This window comes from Haliotis cracherodii, unplaced genomic scaffold (assembly GCF_022045235.1).
Source record: "Haliotis cracherodii isolate W230 unplaced genomic scaffold, xgHalCrac1.p SCAF_1, whole genome shotgun sequence".
In the NCBI taxonomy this organism is placed as follows: Eukaryota; Metazoa; Mollusca; class Gastropoda; order Lepetellida; family Haliotidae; genus Haliotis; species Haliotis cracherodii.
The window spans coordinates 17818352-17838463 of NW_027266264.1; the positions used below are offsets into that span (position 1 = coordinate 17818352).

A 20112-nucleotide genomic window follows, 5' to 3' on the forward strand; every position below is an offset into this window, starting at 1 on the left:
GAATTTAATCTCAGGGCAATGAAAATCAAGCATTATTCAGAAAAGAAATGTCGATTGTTGTGCAATTCCATTTAAGTCTTCAAGTGACCAACCAATTATTATTATTTTGATACTAGAAATAGCGTCCGATCTAACACATTTATATAGACATTATAAATACTGGAGTCTCTGAATAATGTATCACTTCGCTTTGATTATAACAACAGCGAGTTAGAGTTAGAGGTGTACTTATATATATATAAATTTGAACTGATCTGTGTTTTACTTGGAGGTGAGGTGAAATTGGGTTTAACGTTGCGTTCAAGATTATTGCACTTATATAGCGACGTGCATGCACGTGTGTGTGTGGCTGCTTGCACTAGTCCGGACTGATGTCGATTTATAGTGCTAGCTCACTGAGATACCATGCCGCAGTTTAACATGAATACCCCACTCAGACACAGTATACTGACTCCGAGCCGACCAGTCCTTGTTTTAGCCCTTTAATGCCGAGCGCCAGACAGGGTAACAACAAGTACCATCTTTTAACGTCTCTTGGTGTGACGCGGCAGATACACAAGGTTAATGTCTTGGTATTGGTAAGTGTTTGCATTTAAAACAATTCTAAAAAGTTTTGGGATACAAACATATTTTGGGATCAAAATACGTTTGAATTATCTAACAAGAATTAAACATGTTTTCAGAGTAGTTACTTCAGTGCCCACATCTATAATATAGAAAGACAGATTTTGGGTCATATCCGATGACTAATTATTAGCTGAGATCATGATGAGGCTGAGGTCGAATGAAAACAATTTCAACTCACAATTATTACTTAAAGATACACTGGCACCATAACTTCAGTTTTTTTAATTCATTTTCGAAACATTAGTTCTTGAAATGGAAAAGGTAGTTTTCTGAGCTACTTAATAAATGCCATTTTATCAGTATATTCAGTCGGCATTTCACAGACATTGATAATTAAGCACTGTTGTTCTCACACACGCTATACATGCTTAGGAGGATAAGAGAAAAAAAAAACACGTTTTCTTTGATAAGTGAAGCTAAAAGATAAGACAAAAGAATCACATGCGACATGGGCTTGAATAATGAAGAAAACACATTAAACAGAAAACACTTAATATGTACCCAGTCACCTGGAATAAACATAATACGTCAACAATTACTCTCGATTATCGACCGAGACGGATTCCGTTGGGTCAAGATATCCGTGAAAAGGATATGAACGTGGAACTAATAAGCAGTGATGACACCAGGTGTTCGCGAAAAGGGTCAGCACGACCTTCCCTACCGGTAGCACCCGCCACCCACACAATGTGCAGAAGAGTTAAGTGTCAATGTAAATACAATCCCATACATTCTTGTACGTATCATCTCCTTCGTCGAAGTGAAATTTCAAAGAGCGTCATACGACGTCCAGGGACTCAGTAAAGCATTACAAAAGGTTTTATGGTAGACATGTGGAGAACATTTCCAATTTGACGCATCGGTGACAAAAATAATGTCCGATGCAATTACCTTTATTAATGTGAACCGTGGTGAACAACCGAGTGTGTCAGAATACATTAGAGTAGGTTTACAAAGTATGATATATTTATTTATTTGAAACATAAAAACAATGCAAGACAGTTTTTTAAAATATGTGTTTATGTTTTGTCGAAATGTTCTGGTTCAATAGTTACATCATATCTTTGTTATCATGAATGTTTAGTGTTTGTTAAATTACTCGAGATATTTTTTTAAACGATGTAATTTGGATAAAATTGCAACGTTTAAGCACATATAATCTATTTAAAAGGCTTCGGTCCTGCCTCACACTGAAGCACATTAAACACATGTGGCGTCTCCTTGGGCAAGTGACTTTGTTCGAAATTTGCCTCTGTTCACAAAGCAGTGAATGGGTACCCGGTAGGATGAGATGGTAATAACCTATAAGCGCCTAATAGGCAGAGTTGTATACTCCCCAGGGAGCTGAGAATTATTTTTGAGTGCATTTTGATCCAGTGACCGGGATAATAATAGCGCTTTGAGCATGCCCCTGAGTGGCGTGGAAATATGCGCAATATAAATAGCCTGTTATTGTTATTATTATTATTATTATTATTATTATTATCGTCGTCGTTGTTGTTATCGTATGTGGTGTAGAGTACAGTGTGACATATATAAAAGTAGCTTCCTCCTACATCTCCTTCATATGATGAATATCTTGCGTCAGTTATCAACTTCCATCCTGTTAGTGTGATGATTTATAAGTAACAGATCCGTATTTGTCAGATTGGCCATATCAAGCCTTGCATTATTGTGACACGAGTACTGAGAGCTCTGCACTACGCCTCTACGTTATCGGTATAAAAGAGCTCCTTACAGAGAATAGGGTCCACTCAGAGTGCATGAGCTATATATAAGTCAGTGTGGATTTTACTGGCCATACCCTCACATATCGGTGCCAATGGAGAGAAGATCAGCATGTGCCTGTCATTGTCACAGACACTTATTTGGATTTCATATAGAAGAACAGAGTAAAACAGAATTCGTCTTGTCTCAGGTAAATCAATACGTATATTAGAAGCAGGGGTATACAAAAGTACGTTCAAAATAGACAACACGGTCGCCGGTGTCAATCTCAGTGCTTCTAGATACTAATGTTGTAGTTATGTTAATAAATAATGTCCGTGTAATTAGGTTATTCATAACTGACTGATATATATAAAATATGAGGTAAAATACCAAATGGGTTTTAACTGAATTGAATCAACTTGGTTCCTCATATCGTCTTAATGCACGATATGGATCTACCGGTAATTCAGCTTTAACGGTCAACTTAAAATTGTCAATCTATTGTCATTTTATATATTATTAATCTTATTAAAGAGCATGTTAAAATGGCGGATGAATTATTGAATATTCAACGACACTGTAGCTAGATGTATTGTTGGTTGGTTGGTTGTTTTGTTGTTTTACGCCGCACTCAGCAATATTCCAGGTGTGTGGAGTGAAATTGTAATATAGGATAATGGAAATATTGAGCATGTCCCTCAGCGATGTGGATTTTGCGCTATATGAATAGCATTATTATTATTATCATTATTATTATTATTATTATTATTATTAAATATTTGGGTATTGTTAATTGCCATGAAATAACAAGTGTATACACATATACCATAAGCGGTATTAGGAAGAGCAAGTATCTTGTCGACATTCCTCCATTAATAATACTGCGAGTGTGATAACAGCGTATACGTGATAGCTCTCAGGTGATAGGAACTTTTTGGGGTGTAATCAGAGGGGCTATTTGGGTCAGAAAGATAAATGAAAAATTCAAATATCAGAATACGGATATAAAAACGTCCCATATCTGTGAGAAGTGTTCAGATGGGGTTAGATTGGATAATAAACCCGCTCAACCCGTGGAGTCCACTGTCACTTCATGTACAGCTGTCTTAATTGTCTGGGTGCGTGTTTTATTTCAAAGGAATGTGCATTTGTCATAGTGAGACGCTGACATGACAGAAATAAGAGGAATGAATACTTAAAAAAGAAGGGGAGATTACAGACAGGGGGGGGGGCGAATGTGGTCGGGGGGGGGGGGGGTGGTGGGGTGGGGTGTCAAGAGAGTTATTGAATTATTTCAGGTAGCGGTTTGGAGAGAAGGTTGTATGAGCTAGTGGCAAGAATACTAACATGGAAAGAAGGATTACCCGTGAGGCGCTTTCGACAGTAGTAATTAAAATAGAGGGGGGTGGGGGGTTGTCGGAGAAAATATTTATTCATCATATAACTAATTATACAGCATGTAACTCACACAGTTCACATTATATTCCAGCTTCCTGTCATCATATCACAACCACCTTCGCAACTATCTATTTATTATATAAACATGGCAGCGAAGTGCTGACATTTGCGACTGTAATATCAATGGTTAATAACATTTGGATAAAATGTTTGGTTGTATAAAACACCCCCTGAAATGAGAGATGTTGATTCACTCGTGGGTGTGCTACGCGTGGACATATCTGCTTGTTTTTTAGATATTTTCTGAAATCATTTGATATGATTAGCTATGTTGAGCATATATAACCACACACACGCCATTGCTCTGCCTCGGTACAGCGCGTGCAACATGGGCCACGTGTGGGGGCAAATCAAGACGGGGACTGGATACCATACACACGTAACATTCACAAGTTATTACAGGTATCAACGTTACAAAAAAAATCATTTATCTTGTGTTAAGTATAAAAGTAAGTAGTGAAAATTCATAACGGGTTTGATGGCAAGACAAAAATAGTAGGAACATATTTTTCTAAAATTTCACAAAAACACGGGATCAGTGTCATGCCCCGCTGTGTGAGAAGGACTGGACTTCGAACTTTTTGTGTTAGCGTTTGAGTTATTGGTTGTATAACTGGCCACCTGTTCTCCGATTACGCCTACACGTTACACATTCACCACCTGCCACGACAGTCCTCCCTTCTCAACAGACACTCACTTACCACCTCATATATCTGTACACGTGTATACTCTGTAGCGTGATATTAAGTGGTACTACACACGCCCAATTAAATACTTACAGCTTTGGAAAATGCTCATAAATCAAGAGCATTGACCAATAAACGCGTGCTCGAAACGGATCAACGAAATATATTCGTGGAATGTGTGGTATTCTAAGGAACGCACGAGCTTTGGGTGTCACGCGATCGAGATAAAGAAAATGTTTTGGGCATTGCAACGTTGATTGATAGTTATGTACTGTAATCTTTGGTCTTGTTGATATTGATCGTATATGGTGGAGTTGGTACATACAATTTAATATTACTTGTTTACATCCGACCAAATCCAGCCATTATAAGGGAGCAATCTTTATTTTTAATGGGGTGGGGGGGCTTTATTATTTTTATAGAAAATATCCCGCTCGTCCCCCGAAAATGAAATGCTCCCTAAGGTAAGAACACAAGAAATGACCTTGATTGAACGACTGAAATTAATACAGGCATTCCATACACAATTTCAGCGTTCAAATTCATACCTACGAGGGCTGAGCTAAAAAGTTCTAAGCCTTACTAACAAAACCAACAATTGTGAAAGTGTTTTTAACTTTACTTTTCAACATAATCCCACTTCTTTTCAATACACTTCTCATACAGATAGTAAAGCTTCTCAATTCCAGTCAGGAAGAAGTTTTTCGAAGCCAGCCTCAAAAACCCATTCACGGCAGCTGTAAGGTCGTCATAGTGTTCTTTCAGTTTAGGAAACAGGTGGAAATCACTTGATGCCAGCCTGGCAAGTATGGAGGATGAGGAAGCTCTTCGAACAAAACATTGTCACACAGCAGCCTTTGCAAGTGAGAGTGAGTGAGTGAGTGAGTGAGTGAGTTGGGTTTAACCCCGCTTTTAACTTTCTAAGTAATCAACAAGAAGCACGCCCTTTGCATCCCAGAATACAGTGGCAATAGCTTTCTTCTGATCGTAAAGACTTGAATTTCTTTGGTGCTAGAGAAGTGGAATGCTGTCATTCCTTGGATTGACGTTATGACTCGGGATCATAGTGGTAGACCCATGTCTCATCATCCGTTACTAATCTCTTTTTTAATTTGACGCAATCCTCCCCAATTAGCTCAGAACTTGTCTAGCAGTGTCAGATACTTTTTTCATTTAGAAACTTTGGGACCCAACGAGCAGATATCTTATTCATCTGTAAATGTTCATGAATAATAGTTTCAATGGATCAATGACTTGGGCCTGAGTCGGTACTGGCTGTATACTGTTAAAAGCGGCGTTAAACCCAACTCACCCACTCACTCACTCAACTGGCTGTCACTAATACACAAACGACCTCAACAGGCCATATACACTTGAACTACTCAAACCATAAACACATGAACTACCCAAACAATATATTACACTGACTTATTCACTTTGTTATGGTCCATAGTTGAACTTTTTTACCAGCCCTCGTTTAATCGGAGATGTTTAGTTTCAGCTAAAGGAACTGCGTTGTTAGAACGAGTACATATTGACACACACTGTTGTTACCACGTCATGGTTTAGTACTTGCTCTTCCTGATTGATTCGCTCATTACAAGTGCACGACGCTCCCCACTGCTGAACTGTAGGATAGGGACGGACGTCAGTGGACGTCGAACGGAAAGTTGCCGTCAACGTATCGTGAGTGAAATCGGAAATAAACACGTGCATACTAAACGTCATTTGGGTAATCTGAACATACAGAACGTTTCGTCACATCCGAGATTTACACTTACTAAAGTGTAACAAGATACCAATTGTATAACATAATTGATATGAATACATTATTACGGAGATAGCAGCAATGTGAAATCTTATGACACCTATCTGTCAGTTTATTAAAGAGTGAGTGAGTGGGTTTGAGTGGGCTTTGAACAGTATTCCAGTTATATCACGGGGTGTCAGCTTGATGTGGAGGAAAGCTGGAGATGATACAGATGCCAGACATTTACCTCGTTGGTGAAACCCACGAGAACGGGTGTATGGTGGTGACAAACCCCAAAAACATAATGAGCCGACTCTGGGATTCGAACTCACGATCGAAGGTTTCTTGAACGCCTTCGGTACACAGCTCTGCAGAGCTAATTGCAGCGCCTGTGATTACTGGGTCACCTTTGCACCTATTTATCAAACAGTAAACCGATAAGTACTTGTGGTGTCAATGGCGTCAATGGTGTTTGATTGTATGTTCTTTAGTCACGCGGTCAACTGTATGTACCGTGATGTGAACGGTCGGCCAGTTCAGTTACCATATAGATGACGAAACATCTCATTTGTCAGTGATTGACATGTATCAAGACTTGTATGTCATGAAGGTGTTGATTGACAGGCATCAGGAGTACACATTCCATGTCACGTGATCACCCTGCCCAACAAAGGTCGATCACATTATAAACATGCCATAGTCAGTGAATTGTATAAAGGTCCGTAAGTTCACAATTATCCATGTTTTATCTGCACCAAGTGTTACATGTTTAGCACCTGCATCTTTTCCCTCCACGTATTATTTGTTTGTTTGTTTTGTTGTTTTACGCCGCACTCAGCAATATTCCAGCTATATGACGGATGTCTGTAAATAATCGAGTCTGGACCAGACGATCCAGTGAAAGACATCATGAGCATCGATCCATGCAATTGGGATCGATGACATGCATCAACCAAGTCAGCGAGCCAGACCACCTGATCCTGGTAGTCGCCCCTCACGACAAGCACAGTCGCCTTTTACGGCAAGCATGGGTTGCTGAAGACCTGTTCTACCCCGGATCTTCTCGGGTACCCGTATTAAGCTGATAGACATGTGTTGATTGTCGTATCATATAATCATAACATCTTTTAAATAACTCTAAATTTATGCCCAACCAAAAACATTATGATCAATAATCCACACTTTAGTGCAACGATGGGGTTAGAGCCTATATTCACCAAAGGGAAGAAGAAGAGCGCTTCTGGAACTGTTAACACTATAGTGGTCCTGAATAGTGTGCGAACTATAGAGTGAGTCCCGTTTTATCACGGCGTGCTTAATGTGGGAGGAAACCCCGAAGTGATGCAGATATCAGACTTTTACCACCTTGGCGAAACCCAGGAGCACGGGTACAGTGGTGACAAACCTTGAACCATTATCGGGGCGAACCGGGATTCGAACCCACGATCATAGGCTTCTGTCGTGTCCAAGGTACTCAACTCTGCAGAGCCAATTTCAGCGCTTAAGACGACTGGGTCGCCCGTGCATCTATTTTTGAAACAGTAAACCGATAAGTACCTATGGCGTCTGGTGTTCGATGTTTGACTGTACGTTGTTCATTCCCATCGTTGACTGCATGTACCAGGATGCGAACGGTCAGCCAGTTCAGCTACCATGTGTAGATGACTAAATTCTCATTTGTCAGTGACTGACTGCTTGGCTTCCCGTGCCCCCGCGAACTATAGAGAGGGTGATTAGTAAGTATAAAGCCAAACAACAGAAGGAAATGCTTCTCGGGAGTAGTCGCTTCACTTTTCAGCCTTCACGCCCGGCCATGTTGCCTTATCAAGACGATCAGTTTCATCAAAGTAGAGAACTATATATACTTGGAACAGGCCCTGGGCCCTGTTTGAAACAACGATCTGCCTAAGTCTAGTGCCCCGTGAAGATAAGGGTTGTTGTATAAAGTGGCGACTAACGGGATCGGGTGGTCAGGCTCTGTGACTTGGTTGATGCATGTCATCGTATTCCAATTGCGTAGATCGATGCTCATGATGTCAATCACTAGATTATCTGGCCCAGGTTGGATTATTTACATGCCGTCGTCATATAGCTGGAATATTTCTGAGTGCGACTTAAACAACAAAGAAGGAAAATTACAAGTCTGGTATGTTGAAGTCGGACATTAGCGCTGCATCTTCCCAAGGCAAGGGAGTTAACTGACTGTAAAAGTCCAGTTGGATATTTATAGTGAGTTAACTCCCTTGCCTCGGGAAGATGGTAGTGCAGCGATCATACCTGAAAAGGGCCGGGCCCTAATCAAGTTTTTATGCTGACACAGCTTGACACAGTGAGGGCCTGGTAAATGATAGAATATCATGTAATATGTTCTTCCTGTGTGTATTGACAGTGGACTGACCGGCCTATACTGTTCGCCCTGTACAGAAGCCTTGTGAGCCTCTACACTATCGGCGTGGTGGTGTACTCGGCCATCAACAATGAATATGGGGTGAAGATCTTCATCTGGCTGACGTACTGGTCATACTTCATCCTGGCAACTGGCTTCCTCATCCGGGCTCTCACCGTTTGGCTCCATGTCTATGGACAGAAGGATAAAGGTGATTTATATCTCTCACACGCGCGTGTGTGTCTGTCTGTCTGTCTGTGTCTGTCTGTGTGTTTCTGCTTGTACTAGTTCGGACTAATGGCGTTTTTATTATGTTTTGTTTTGTTTGTTCTTTAACGCCGCACTCAGTAGATAATCGTGTCTGGACCAGACAATCCAGTGATTGATATCATGAGCATCGATCCACGCAATTGGGATTCGATGACATGCATCAACCAAGTCAGCGAGCCTGAACACCCGATCCCGTTACATTTTGGCTGGACTAACGAGTCTATGCATAGTCCAATCAAAATCGCGCACCGAAATCGAAATCCGGTTCGTAAACTGTAGTGCAGATTTCGATCGATTGCAGGATTTGCAAAGCATGTGCACCGCCAACTCGTTGTCAGCAGATATTTTCCTAATTTTTTCATGTTTTTAATCAATGTGCTCACGTGATTTGATGCATTTCGCGACGTAAGACCCGTTTTATCACAATATAGATCTTTATTATCGATCAGATCGTCCTGACGGGACGCCGCCATTTTGTTTGAAGCAAATGCAAGTGATACGAGAGATCATCTGATTGGTCAACAGGGGAGGCTTAGAAGGGACATAACTGGTAATAGCCACTGGTGGCGCTGCGATCGAGCCCAGTAATTCCATCCTAGTTTGGCAAGGGTGGAAACTGGACATTTATAGTCAGTGAACTCTCTTGCCTCGGGAAGATGCAGTATACTGACTCCAAGCCGACCAGCCCTTATTTTAGCCTCTTAATGCCGAGCGCCAGCCAGGGTAACAACAAGTACCATCTATTAACGTCTTCTATTATCAGTAATGCTAGCAAGGTCCGGAGAAGCCCAACCTATGTGATCGCGTGACCATTCCTCCATTCCCATAGGGCACAGTGACACGCCCATGCTGACACCAGTCGCGGACGATTGTCTCCCCTGATCCTCTCCCAACAATGGTCCACGGTCACCCATTGACGTTCGTTCGACGAACAGTTTTATTCCAAGCATAAACACACAACTTGAGTTAAATTTCTCCTTCCCACAGATCGTCTGCGTCTGCGTCTGCCGGACCGACTATTACAATTACAGTGGATATTACAGACGCTGACGTGTGCAGCAGCCCCAATAGTGTCTGTGCTCTTCTGGACGGTGGAGTATCAAGGTAAATATTCTCCATTTACATTTTGCGCATCATTGAAAGTCAAGGTTCGTGTTGTGAGTCAGTCACTGAGTCGCTGTGGCCCAGGGATCCAATGCGCCGCCATGTTGACTCTTCGTTTGTACCTACCAAACCCGTGCTCGTGGCTAAAGTTTTCATCGAAATGATATTTAAAACTCCCCCTACCACGACAACCTTTCTAAATTAAGCCGACACGCAATGAAATATTTTTCAAGACCAGGCACTCTTCCTCACTCACCGCAGACTAAACGTGTTTTCATCAAGAACGCTTTATGTAGGCATATAGCTAGAAAGATGAGACCACATCTGCTTTAAAGGCTGGACGGTCCCAATAATGTTGGCAAAATATAACATACATATATGATAACCACAAAGTTGATCCACGAACAATATTCTCTTCTCCTCGTATTTCTTTACCTATCGCCACAGGGCCCGACTTTAGCCGAATGACTACTCGCACCATTTGTCTCACGTGCAACATTTGTTATTTTCGTATCTGCATAGACGTACGACAGTCATAATGATCAGGTCGCTTTCTGGGACTGGCGGTTGGTCCGACACAGATGAAAGTTCCCAACACAGTGGATACTGTTTTTCCAAAGTAAATTGTGTGAATGGCGGGTGCTGCCGGTAGAGAAGGACCTGCTTATCCTTTTCGCGAACACCTGGTGTCATCACTGATTTTCAGTGATCCATTCATATAATTGTCACCGCTATTTTGCCTATAACGCCCAATGGAATCTGTTTCGGCGGATAATCGAGACTGGTTATTCTTTGGCGTAAATGTTTAATTTATATTTACAATGTTTTGACATTTAGCGCCGTGAGCCATATATAACATCGACGTATAAAGTTTGGTTGTTTGTTGTCGCAAGGGACTTTTGATCAGCCATTATCTCAGGTCGGTTAGTTACTAGTGTTTTTAAATCAATAATTGTTTTACTATCTTTATATCTCCACCTTCTGTTCCAGGTGGAGGCGTGGACTTCAAGAGCGTCAACACCCACGCCATCAACCTCACCCTTGTTGTCGTCGACTTGTTTATATCTCGCTATCCAATCAGAATTCACCATTTCTACGTTAGCATGTGCCTATTCACGACCTACTCTGCGTTCACCGCCATCTACTGGGTGACAGGGGGAACTAACCACCTGGGTCGCCCCTATGTGTATTCTGCCCTTAACTACTCGGAGGACCCTGGCTTTGCCATGATATTCGTGTTCTCTGTGACTCTAGCAGCGGCCCCCTTCGTCCACTGCCTCATGTACGGGCTGTACAGGCTCCGCGTGGCCTTGTGGAACAGATGCTGCCGCGCAGAAGATGCTGTCCCGGAGACATTGGTAGCCCTTACAACCCAGTCGTCCGCTACCGATGTCTGAATATTTATGTGTTTGTGTTCATTTGACTCTTGATCAAAAGTTGTTTGATCAAAAAATGTTTGATCAGGTTTACAACATTCATGGAATTAGTAAAGCTTTCAAAAATACGGGATAACCTCACATTTTTGCGAACACCTGGTATCATCACTATTTGACAGTGATTCATAAAAACGAGCCTATGATAGATATACATAGTCGGAATCGCACAATGGACTAGACTCTAACAACAAAGGATGTATTAAATACCTTGATACTCATTTCAAACCCATGTTCCGGATAAGTGACGTTTGTAATATCAAAGTTGGCGCAATAGGGAAAAACATTGAAACTGACGTGTTCCAAATCATGAGCACAGCAAATGCATCAAAAGGGCTGGTCTTTAATGATTTCGGGGGCCCAGTCGACCAAGGCGCCGTGATTTGCTGTGCAGAGTTGCGTCCCTTTTGGCACACTAGAAACCTATGATTGTGGGTTCGAATCCCGGTTTGCCCAGATTATGTTTCTAGGTTTGTCAGCACCATGCCCGTGCTCGTGGGTTTCACCGAAGTGGTAAACGTCTGAGACCTGCATCCCTTCGGGCTTTCCTCCCACATTGAACTGTAATATTGTTAAAAGCGGCGTTAAACCCAACTCACTCACATTTCAAATTAGAGGGAACAATTGACTCAGTTATGTAGATAATTGGAAAGTCTTTTCAACTTAGAGACAATCTGAAAAGAATACTGCACTTATTCTCGTCAGATACAATTATATTTTTAGGAACGAGTGGAGTTTCTATTGAAACTGACCGAGCGAAAGCCAAGAGACAGGTAATGAGATAATAAATCCGTACGTCATATGTGTGTCATACAAGGTTGAACTCATTTAATCCGTTTTGATTGGATAACCTTGACCTCGCTGAGGTCACACATGAAAGCTCATGCTGCAACTTCTACATAAACATTCATAAACAATAACGATATATTTTTGACAATTTAACACTTTATTAAACCAAACAAGCTCGTCACATATTCGTCATGCATTTTATATTAGTTGCGCGTTGAACCCAACTCACCCACCCATGAACTATATTAATTATGCATAGGTATACTACAGACATTATATAAATCTTGCTACATACATCTGCCATGTATACTGCCGGAAGAATGTAACTGTATAAAGTTCAATAAATATATATTTATTTTGATAGTAAATTTATGAGTATTTTAAGGTTGTCATTCTCAGTTTGTACCAACATGTTATTGCACGGCGTACAATTTGGATGTTAGAGTGTTTGTGTGGAGCATGATACTAACACACACGTGGCTTCATAATGTGAACTGCACAAAATGATTGTTTAGCTATTTTCACCCATTGTTGTTTAGCCGTAGATACCGCTTACAGAATGCAACGGCTTGCTGGAAATCAGCGCTGTGGGTATGCTGCAAACAGAAATGGCACAAAAAGAAGTTGCCAGACATTTTAATGTTCATCTGAACACAATTTTATCTTTTTGGAGACGGTATCTACAGCAGAGTAACACTCAGGACTTGTCACGGGCCGGGCGACCACGCGTGACGTCACGTCAACAAGACAACCATATTCGGTTGGTGCATCTACGGTTTCGAAACAATACTGCCACATTAACTGCTCGGACAATTCCTGGGGTGGGAGCAATTAGTGGTAGAACCGTCCGCAACCGGTTGTAACAGAGTTTTTGAGGCAGTAGAACATTGCTATACTGCCATGGCCGACTGTTTCTCAAGACCTCTCCCCCATTGAACATGTCTCATCCTCTCGAGGCAAGGGGGTTTACTGACTGTCAAAGTCCAGTTTCCACCCTTGCCGAATTTGGCTGGAATTTCTGGGCTCGACCGTGGCGCCGCCAGTGGCTATTACGGGTTATAGGCCTTCTATGCCCTCCTATTCCTCAAATCAGATTCCACCTCTCATATCACTTGCATTTGCTTCAAACAAAATGGTGGCGCTCAGTGAAGACGATCTGATCGATGACCAAGATCTATATTGTAATAAAACGGGTTTAACTTCGCGAAGTGCAACAAATAACGCGAGCACCTTGATATAAACATAAACAGATTTGGAAAATATCTGTTGACGGTACACATGCTTTGCAAATCCTGCAATCGATCGAAATATGCATGGCAGTTTACGAACCGGATGTCGATTTCGTAACGCGATTTTGATTAGACTATGCATAGACTCGTTAGTCGAGCCAAAAAATACACAATAATTCCAGTCTAGTTCGGCAAGGGTGAAAACTGGACTTTAATTGTCAGGTAACTCCCTTGCCAAGGGAAGATGAAGATGTCTGTGAAGAGAAGGATCGACGCCTACGACAGGACCAGAACCAGACGGGCCAATCTTCGATTGACATTTGGAACATTCCCCAGGCTGTTTTCAATGATATAGTGTCTTCAGTGCGCCGCCGTTGCCTCGCCTGTATCAACGCAAATGGTGGTCACACCCCTAATGACATTGTTTTGAAAGTGTGTTGGTTGTTACCCCACACTCCAGCTCTGTGAGAGTGGTCTGTAAATAATCTCTTTCTAGGGACCAAACAAACGGAGATAATGAAAAGGGAGATATTAGTTTGAATGATATTTCAAGCTAACAACTTATTATCAATAACTCACAATCGCCATCTGGTTATTTGTACATGTTTGTTTGTATGTTTGTTGTTTAACGCCACACTGGGCAGTATTCCAGCTATATGACGGCTGTTTGAAAATAATCGAATCTGGACCAGACAATCCAGTAAATGGCATCATGATCATCGATACACGCAACTGGGTTACGATGACATACATCAACCAAGTCGTGACTTGACAACCCGAACCCGTTAGTCGCCTCATACTACAAGCATAGTCACCTTTTACCGCAGGCATGGGTTGCTGAAGACCTATAATTCCCGGATCTTCACGGGTCGGTAACAATAAGTATAAGAACCATGGTTTAACGTCTTTTGGCATGACGAGGCCGGGTATCGAACCACCGACCTTTCGCTCCCCGGGCTGACGCTCTACCACTAGACCACAGAGGCGGTCCTCTGAGCTCTGTACGTGTAGAGACTGGTTATGAGACACGGAGGTCTGAGCATATTATGACAGGTTGTGAGATCTGGAGGCAGAGAGATCCGTGACCTTATTAACCTCTGTGCGGGATGTAGAGCGCAAGGCCAAAACCGTCAGTGTTATTACCCCTAGGGACACACATGAATATTCAGTGACCTCTGACCTCTTCTATATGCATGACGCCGGTGTGCAAACAACTGCATTCCTAAATCATAGACCGGAGTGGGTAGGACTTGGCTTCCGCAGATGAAGTTTTGTATGGCTAATGGCTTTATTTCTTGTCAGGGCATACCAAGGCGTGGTGGCCTTGTTGGTTGTCAGAACAAACCAAGGTGTGGTGGCCTTGTTGGTTGTCAGAACATACCAAGATGTGATGGCCTTGTTGCTTGTCAGGACATACCAAGGCGTGGTGGCCTTGTTGGTTGTCAGAACACACCAAGGCGTGGTGGCCTTGTTGGTTGTCAAAACATACCAAGGTGTGGTGGCCTTGTTGGTTGTCAGATTTGTTGTTTTTTTTGTTTAACGCCGCACTCAGCAATATTCCAGCTATATGACGGTGGTCTGTAAATAATCGAGTCTGGACCAGACAATCCAGTGATTAACCTCATGCGCATCCATCCACTTAATTGGGATCGATGACATGCGTCAACCAGGTCAGCGAGCCTGACCACCCGATCCCGTTAGTCGCCTTTGACGACAAGCATAGTCACCTTTTACGGCAAGCATGGGTTGCTGAAGACCTATTCTACCCCGGAATCTTCACGGCAATTTGGTTGTCAGAACAAACCAAGGTGTGGTTGCCTTGTTGGTTGTCAGAACACACCAAGGCGTGGTGGCCTTGTTGGTTGTCAGAACATACCAAGGTGTGGTGGCCTTGTTGGTTGTCAAAACAAACCAAGGCGTGGTGGCCTTGTTGGTTGTCAGAACATACCAAGGTGTGGTGGCCTTGTTGGTTGTCAAAACATACCAAGGTGTGGTGGCCTTGTTGGTTGTCAGATTTGTTGTTTTTTTTGTTTAACGCCGCACTCAGCAATATTCCAGCTATATGACGGTGGTCTGTAAATAATCGAGTCTGGACCAGACAATCCAGTGATTAACCTCATGCGCATCCATCCACTTAATTGGGATCGATGACATGCGTCAACCAGGTCAGCGAGCCTGACCACCCGATCCCGTTAGTCGCCTTTGACGACAAGCATAGTCACCTTTTACGGCAAGCATGGGTTGCTGAAGACCTATTCTACCCCGGAATCTTCACGGCAATTTGGTTGTCAGAACAAACCAAGGTGTGGTTGCCTTGTTGGTTGTCAGAACACACCAAGGCGTGGTGGCCTTGTTGGTTGTCAGAACATACCAAGGTGTGGTGGCCTTGTTGGTTGTCAAAACAAACCAAGGCGTGGTGGCCTTGTTGGTTGTCAGAACATACCAAGGTGTGGTGGCCTTGTTGGTTGTAAGGACATACGAAGGCGTGATGGCGGCTTATCAGGACATACCAAGACATGATGGCCGCTTGTCAGGACATACCAAGACGTGATGGCCTTATTGCTTGTCAGGACATACGAAGGTGTGATGGCCGCTTGTCAGGAAATACCAAGGCGTGATGGCCTTATTGCTTGTCAGGACATACCAAGACGTGATGGCCTTATTGCTTGTCAGGACATACGAAGGTGTGATGGCCGCTTGTCAGGACATACCAAGGCGTGATGGCCTTATTGCTTGTCAGGACATACCAAGACGTGATGGCCTTATTGCTTGTTAGGACATACCAGGACGTGATGGCCTTATTGCTTGTCAGGACATACCAAGACGTGATGGCCTTATTGCTTCTCAGGACATACCAAGACGTGATGGTCTTATTGCTTGTCGGGACATACCAAGACGTGATGGCCTTATTGCTTGTCGGGACATACCAAGACGTGATGGCCTTATTGCTTGTCGGGACATACCAAGACGTGATGGTCTTATTGCTTGTCAGGACATACCAAGACGTGATGGCCTTATTGCTTCTCAGGACATACCAAGACGTGATGGCCTTATCGCTTGTCAGGACATACCAAGGCTTTATTGCCTATTATTTGCAAAACCGTTTAAAATAAATTAATTGCAGAGAATGTTAAATTTGTGGTTCGAAATCTTTTCTAAATATCCCAAAACATGGAATCTAAAATAACGATTTGAAATCGACGAATCACACATTGTGTTGTTTCATTTGTAGAATTACAAATCTACTTCGTAATCGGTTAAAGAAAACTTGGAAGGTAGAACATACTCTTTTCGAATAAACTTACAGTGAATTCTATCCCTTGAAAATAACTTCCACGACCAAAAGGATCTCTGACCCGATTCTCTCATGTTGAAGGTCGGACAATGATGATGCACATGACGAGACATGGGTTAACGTGCATAGCGACGAGAGAACACTGTTTGATTCATAAACACGACCGTCATGCTCATGATACAATCGGAATCGTACAATCGAGATTTCTTGTGGCTTTAAAGTGTTTTATCGCTTTTATTAACTTGCAGAGAGACGAGAGAACGCGGTGGTATTAAACTTTGCAGTTGCTGCAGATAACGCTCACTGTACCTTATTGGTGTAATCCTGCGAAATACATGAATGTAGAATAAACGTATTGAGGAGTGAGTTGACTTTTCCCACGTTTAGCACAGTTATTCCAACCATACTGAAACAAATGGGTTTCACACATTATGCCTACATTGAAAGTATAAACCAGTACTGTGTAAGTATTGCAACATAAACTGACGGGGAAGAGAAAGTATGCTCTTGAAAATTGTTTTTGACCAAACAATTATAACCGTTATCAAAACGTCACTAGGCTGAAACAGTCGCCGAAACACTTCATACTTAACACAAAACACAACTAGGATATCCGTATCAAATAAATCACCGTCAAATAACCATTTCTTGTTTGTTTTTGTTTTTTTCAGTAGCCACCAAAAAACATGCGTGTATACTTTCTTTTGCCCGGCAGTTTATATATCGTTCAGTCTCACAGATGACCATCGATTGTATTTGATTATTCTGAATTCACGTGAAACATTCAATAACTCACCATGACAAGACACGTGTTTCTAGTGTTATTTTATTGTATGGAATTGTTTATTAGCCAACTGTTGGGGTTTGTATGTGTTTGGAAATATCAAGGTAATATTGCCTCATCGCGCTGTGTGACTGTAGCAGCTGCGCCGTCCATAACCTGTTCTCCATGCACTGACGTATGTCTCCATGCACTGGAAGTATGTCTCCATGCACGGAAGTATGTCTCAATGCACTGACGTATGTCTCCATGCACTGGAAGTATGTCTCCATGCACTGAAGTATGTCTCCATGCACTGGAAGTATGTCTCCATGCACGGAAGTTTGTCTCCATGTCCTGAAGTATGTCTCCATGTACTGAAGTATGTCTCCATGCACTGGAAGTATGTCTCCATGCACTGAAGTATGTCTCCATGTACTGAAGTATGTCTCCATGCACTGAAGTATGTCTCCATGTACGGAAGTATGTCTCCATGCACTGAAGTATGTCTCCATGTACTGAAGTATGTCTCCATGTACTGAAGTATGTCTCCATGCACTGAAGTAAGTCTCCATGCACTGAAGTAAGTCTCCATGCACTGAAGTATGTCTCCGTGCACTGAAGTATGTCTCCATGCACTGAAGTATGTCTCCATGTCCTGAAGTATGTCTCCATGCACGGTAGTATGTCTCCATGTACTGAAGTATGTCTCCATGCACTGGAAGTATGTCTCCATGCACTGAAGTATGTCTCCATGTACTGAAGTATGTCTCCATGCACTGAAGTATGTCTCCATGTACGGAAGTATGTCTCCATGCACTGAAGTATGTCTCCATGTACTGAAGTATGTCTCCATGTACTGAAGTATGTCTCCATGAACTGGAAGTATGTCTCCATGCACTGAAGTATGTCTCCATGTACTGAAGTATGTCTCCATGCACTGGAAGTATGTCTCCATGCACTGAAGTATGTCTCCATGCACGGAAGTATGTCTCCATGCACTGAAGTATGTCTCCATGTCCTGAAGTATGTCTCCATGCACGGTAGTATGTCTCCATGCACTGAAGTATGTCTCCATGCACTGAAGTATGTCTCCATGCACGGAAGTATGTATCCATGTCCTGAAGTATGTCTCCATGCACTGAAGTATGTCTCCATGTACTGAAGTATGTCTCCATACACTGAAGTATGTCACCATGTACTGAAGTATGTCTCCATGCACTGAAGTATGTCTCCATGTACTGAAGTATGTCTCCATGTACTGAAGTATGTCTCCATGCACTGAAGTATGTATCCATGCACTGAAGTATGTATCCATGTCCTGAAGTATGTCTCCATGTACTGAAGTATGTCTCCATGCACTGAAGTAAGTCTCCATGCACTGAAGTAAGTCTCCATGCACTGAAGTATGTCTCTGTGTACTGAAGTATGTCTCCATGCACTGAAGTATGTATCCATGTCCTGAAGTATGTCTCCATGTACTGAAGTATGTCTCCATGCACTGAAGTAAGTCTCCATGCACTGAAGTAAGTCTCCATGCACTGAAGTATGTCTCCGTGCACTGAAGTATGTCTCCATGCACTGAAGTATGTCTCCGTGCACTGAAGTATGTCTCCATGCACTGAAGTATGTCTCCGTGCACTGAAGTATGTCTCCATGCACTGAAGTATGTCTCCATGCACTGAAGTATGTCTCCGTGCACTAAAGTATGTCTCCGTGCACTGAAGTATGTATCCATGTACTGAAGTATGTGTCCATGTACTGAAGTATGTCTCCATGCACTGAAGTATGTCTCCGTGAAGTATGCCATATAGTACAAGGGCGTCGACTACAAACACGTGCAATATTTAAATCGCATGACGTTTTGTTGTAGGGTTGCTCATAAAGAAACACATTGATGTCTCACTCGACCCTGCTTTATACAGCTCGTGCGTGTTGGAATCCTTCCTCTGTACCTGACATTACACGGATGAGTGTCGAGACTGGCTTAATGTATCCTGTGATAGGACTTAAACGCACTCAACCAGGAAATGCACTCAGATCATGACGCGGGTCTCACCCCTCGGGAGTCGGGATGTTTACCACGTGGAGGTGAGGTGAATATCGTTGCACCTATATATAGCGACATGCATACACGATTGTGCGCGTGTGTGTTTGTTTGTCTGTCTGTCTGTCTGTCTGTGTGTCTCTGTGTGTGTGTTTGTTTGCTTGTTGTTTAACGCCGTACTTAGCAGTATTCCAGCTATATAACGGGGGTCTGTAAATAATCGAGTCTGGACCAGGCAATCAAGAGAATGTCATCATGATCATCGATCTACGCATGTTTGTGTGTGTGTGTGTGTGTGTGTGTGTGTGTGTGTGTGTGTGTGTGTGTGTGTGTGTGTGTGTGTGTGTGTTCGTGCGTGTGCGTGCGTGTGCGTGCGTGTGTCTTTGAGTGTGTTTGTTTTGCTTTGTTTGACAATCAAGAGAATGTCATCATGATCATCGATCTACGCATGTTTGTGTGTGTGTGTGTGTGTGTGTGTGTGTGTGTGTTCGTGCGTGTGCGTGCGTGTGTCTTTGAGTGTGTTTGTTTTGCTTTGTTTGACAATCAAGAGAATGTCATCATGATCATC

The 20112-nt window shown here is 42.6% G+C and overlaps 1 protein-coding gene across 1 annotated transcript; it reads left to right on the top strand.

Moving 5' to 3' along the window:
• The first annotated feature begins 2329 nt into the window (after positions 1–2329).
• On the top strand, positions 2330–12534 carry LOC139461210 (protein rolling stone-like). Its single transcript, XM_071242814.1, has 4 exons — positions 2330–2545; positions 8621–8828; positions 9875–9991; positions 10982–12534. Exons 1-4 carry the CDS (start codon positions 2450–2452, stop codon positions 11386–11388), a joined length of 828 nt encoding a protein of 275 aa, XP_071098915.1. The 5' UTR covers positions 2330–2449; the 3' UTR covers positions 11389–12534.
• The last annotated feature ends 7578 nt before the right edge of the window (positions 12535–20112 follow it).

Bases quoted from the DNA above. Each gene is read 5' to 3' on its own strand.
- LOC139461210 (XM_071242814.1), top strand. From the start codon at position 2,450: ATGGAGAGAAGATCAGCATGTGCCTGTCATTGTCACAGACACTTATTT. The intron at 2,546-8,620 runs GTAAATCAATAC...GTGTATTGACAG, and splicing joins CAGAATTCGTCTTGTCTCAG to TGGACTGACCGGCCTATACT. The intron at 9,992-10,981 runs GTAAATATTCTC...CTTCTGTTCCAG, and splicing joins CTGGACGGTGGAGTATCAAG to GTGGAGGCGTGGACTTCAAG.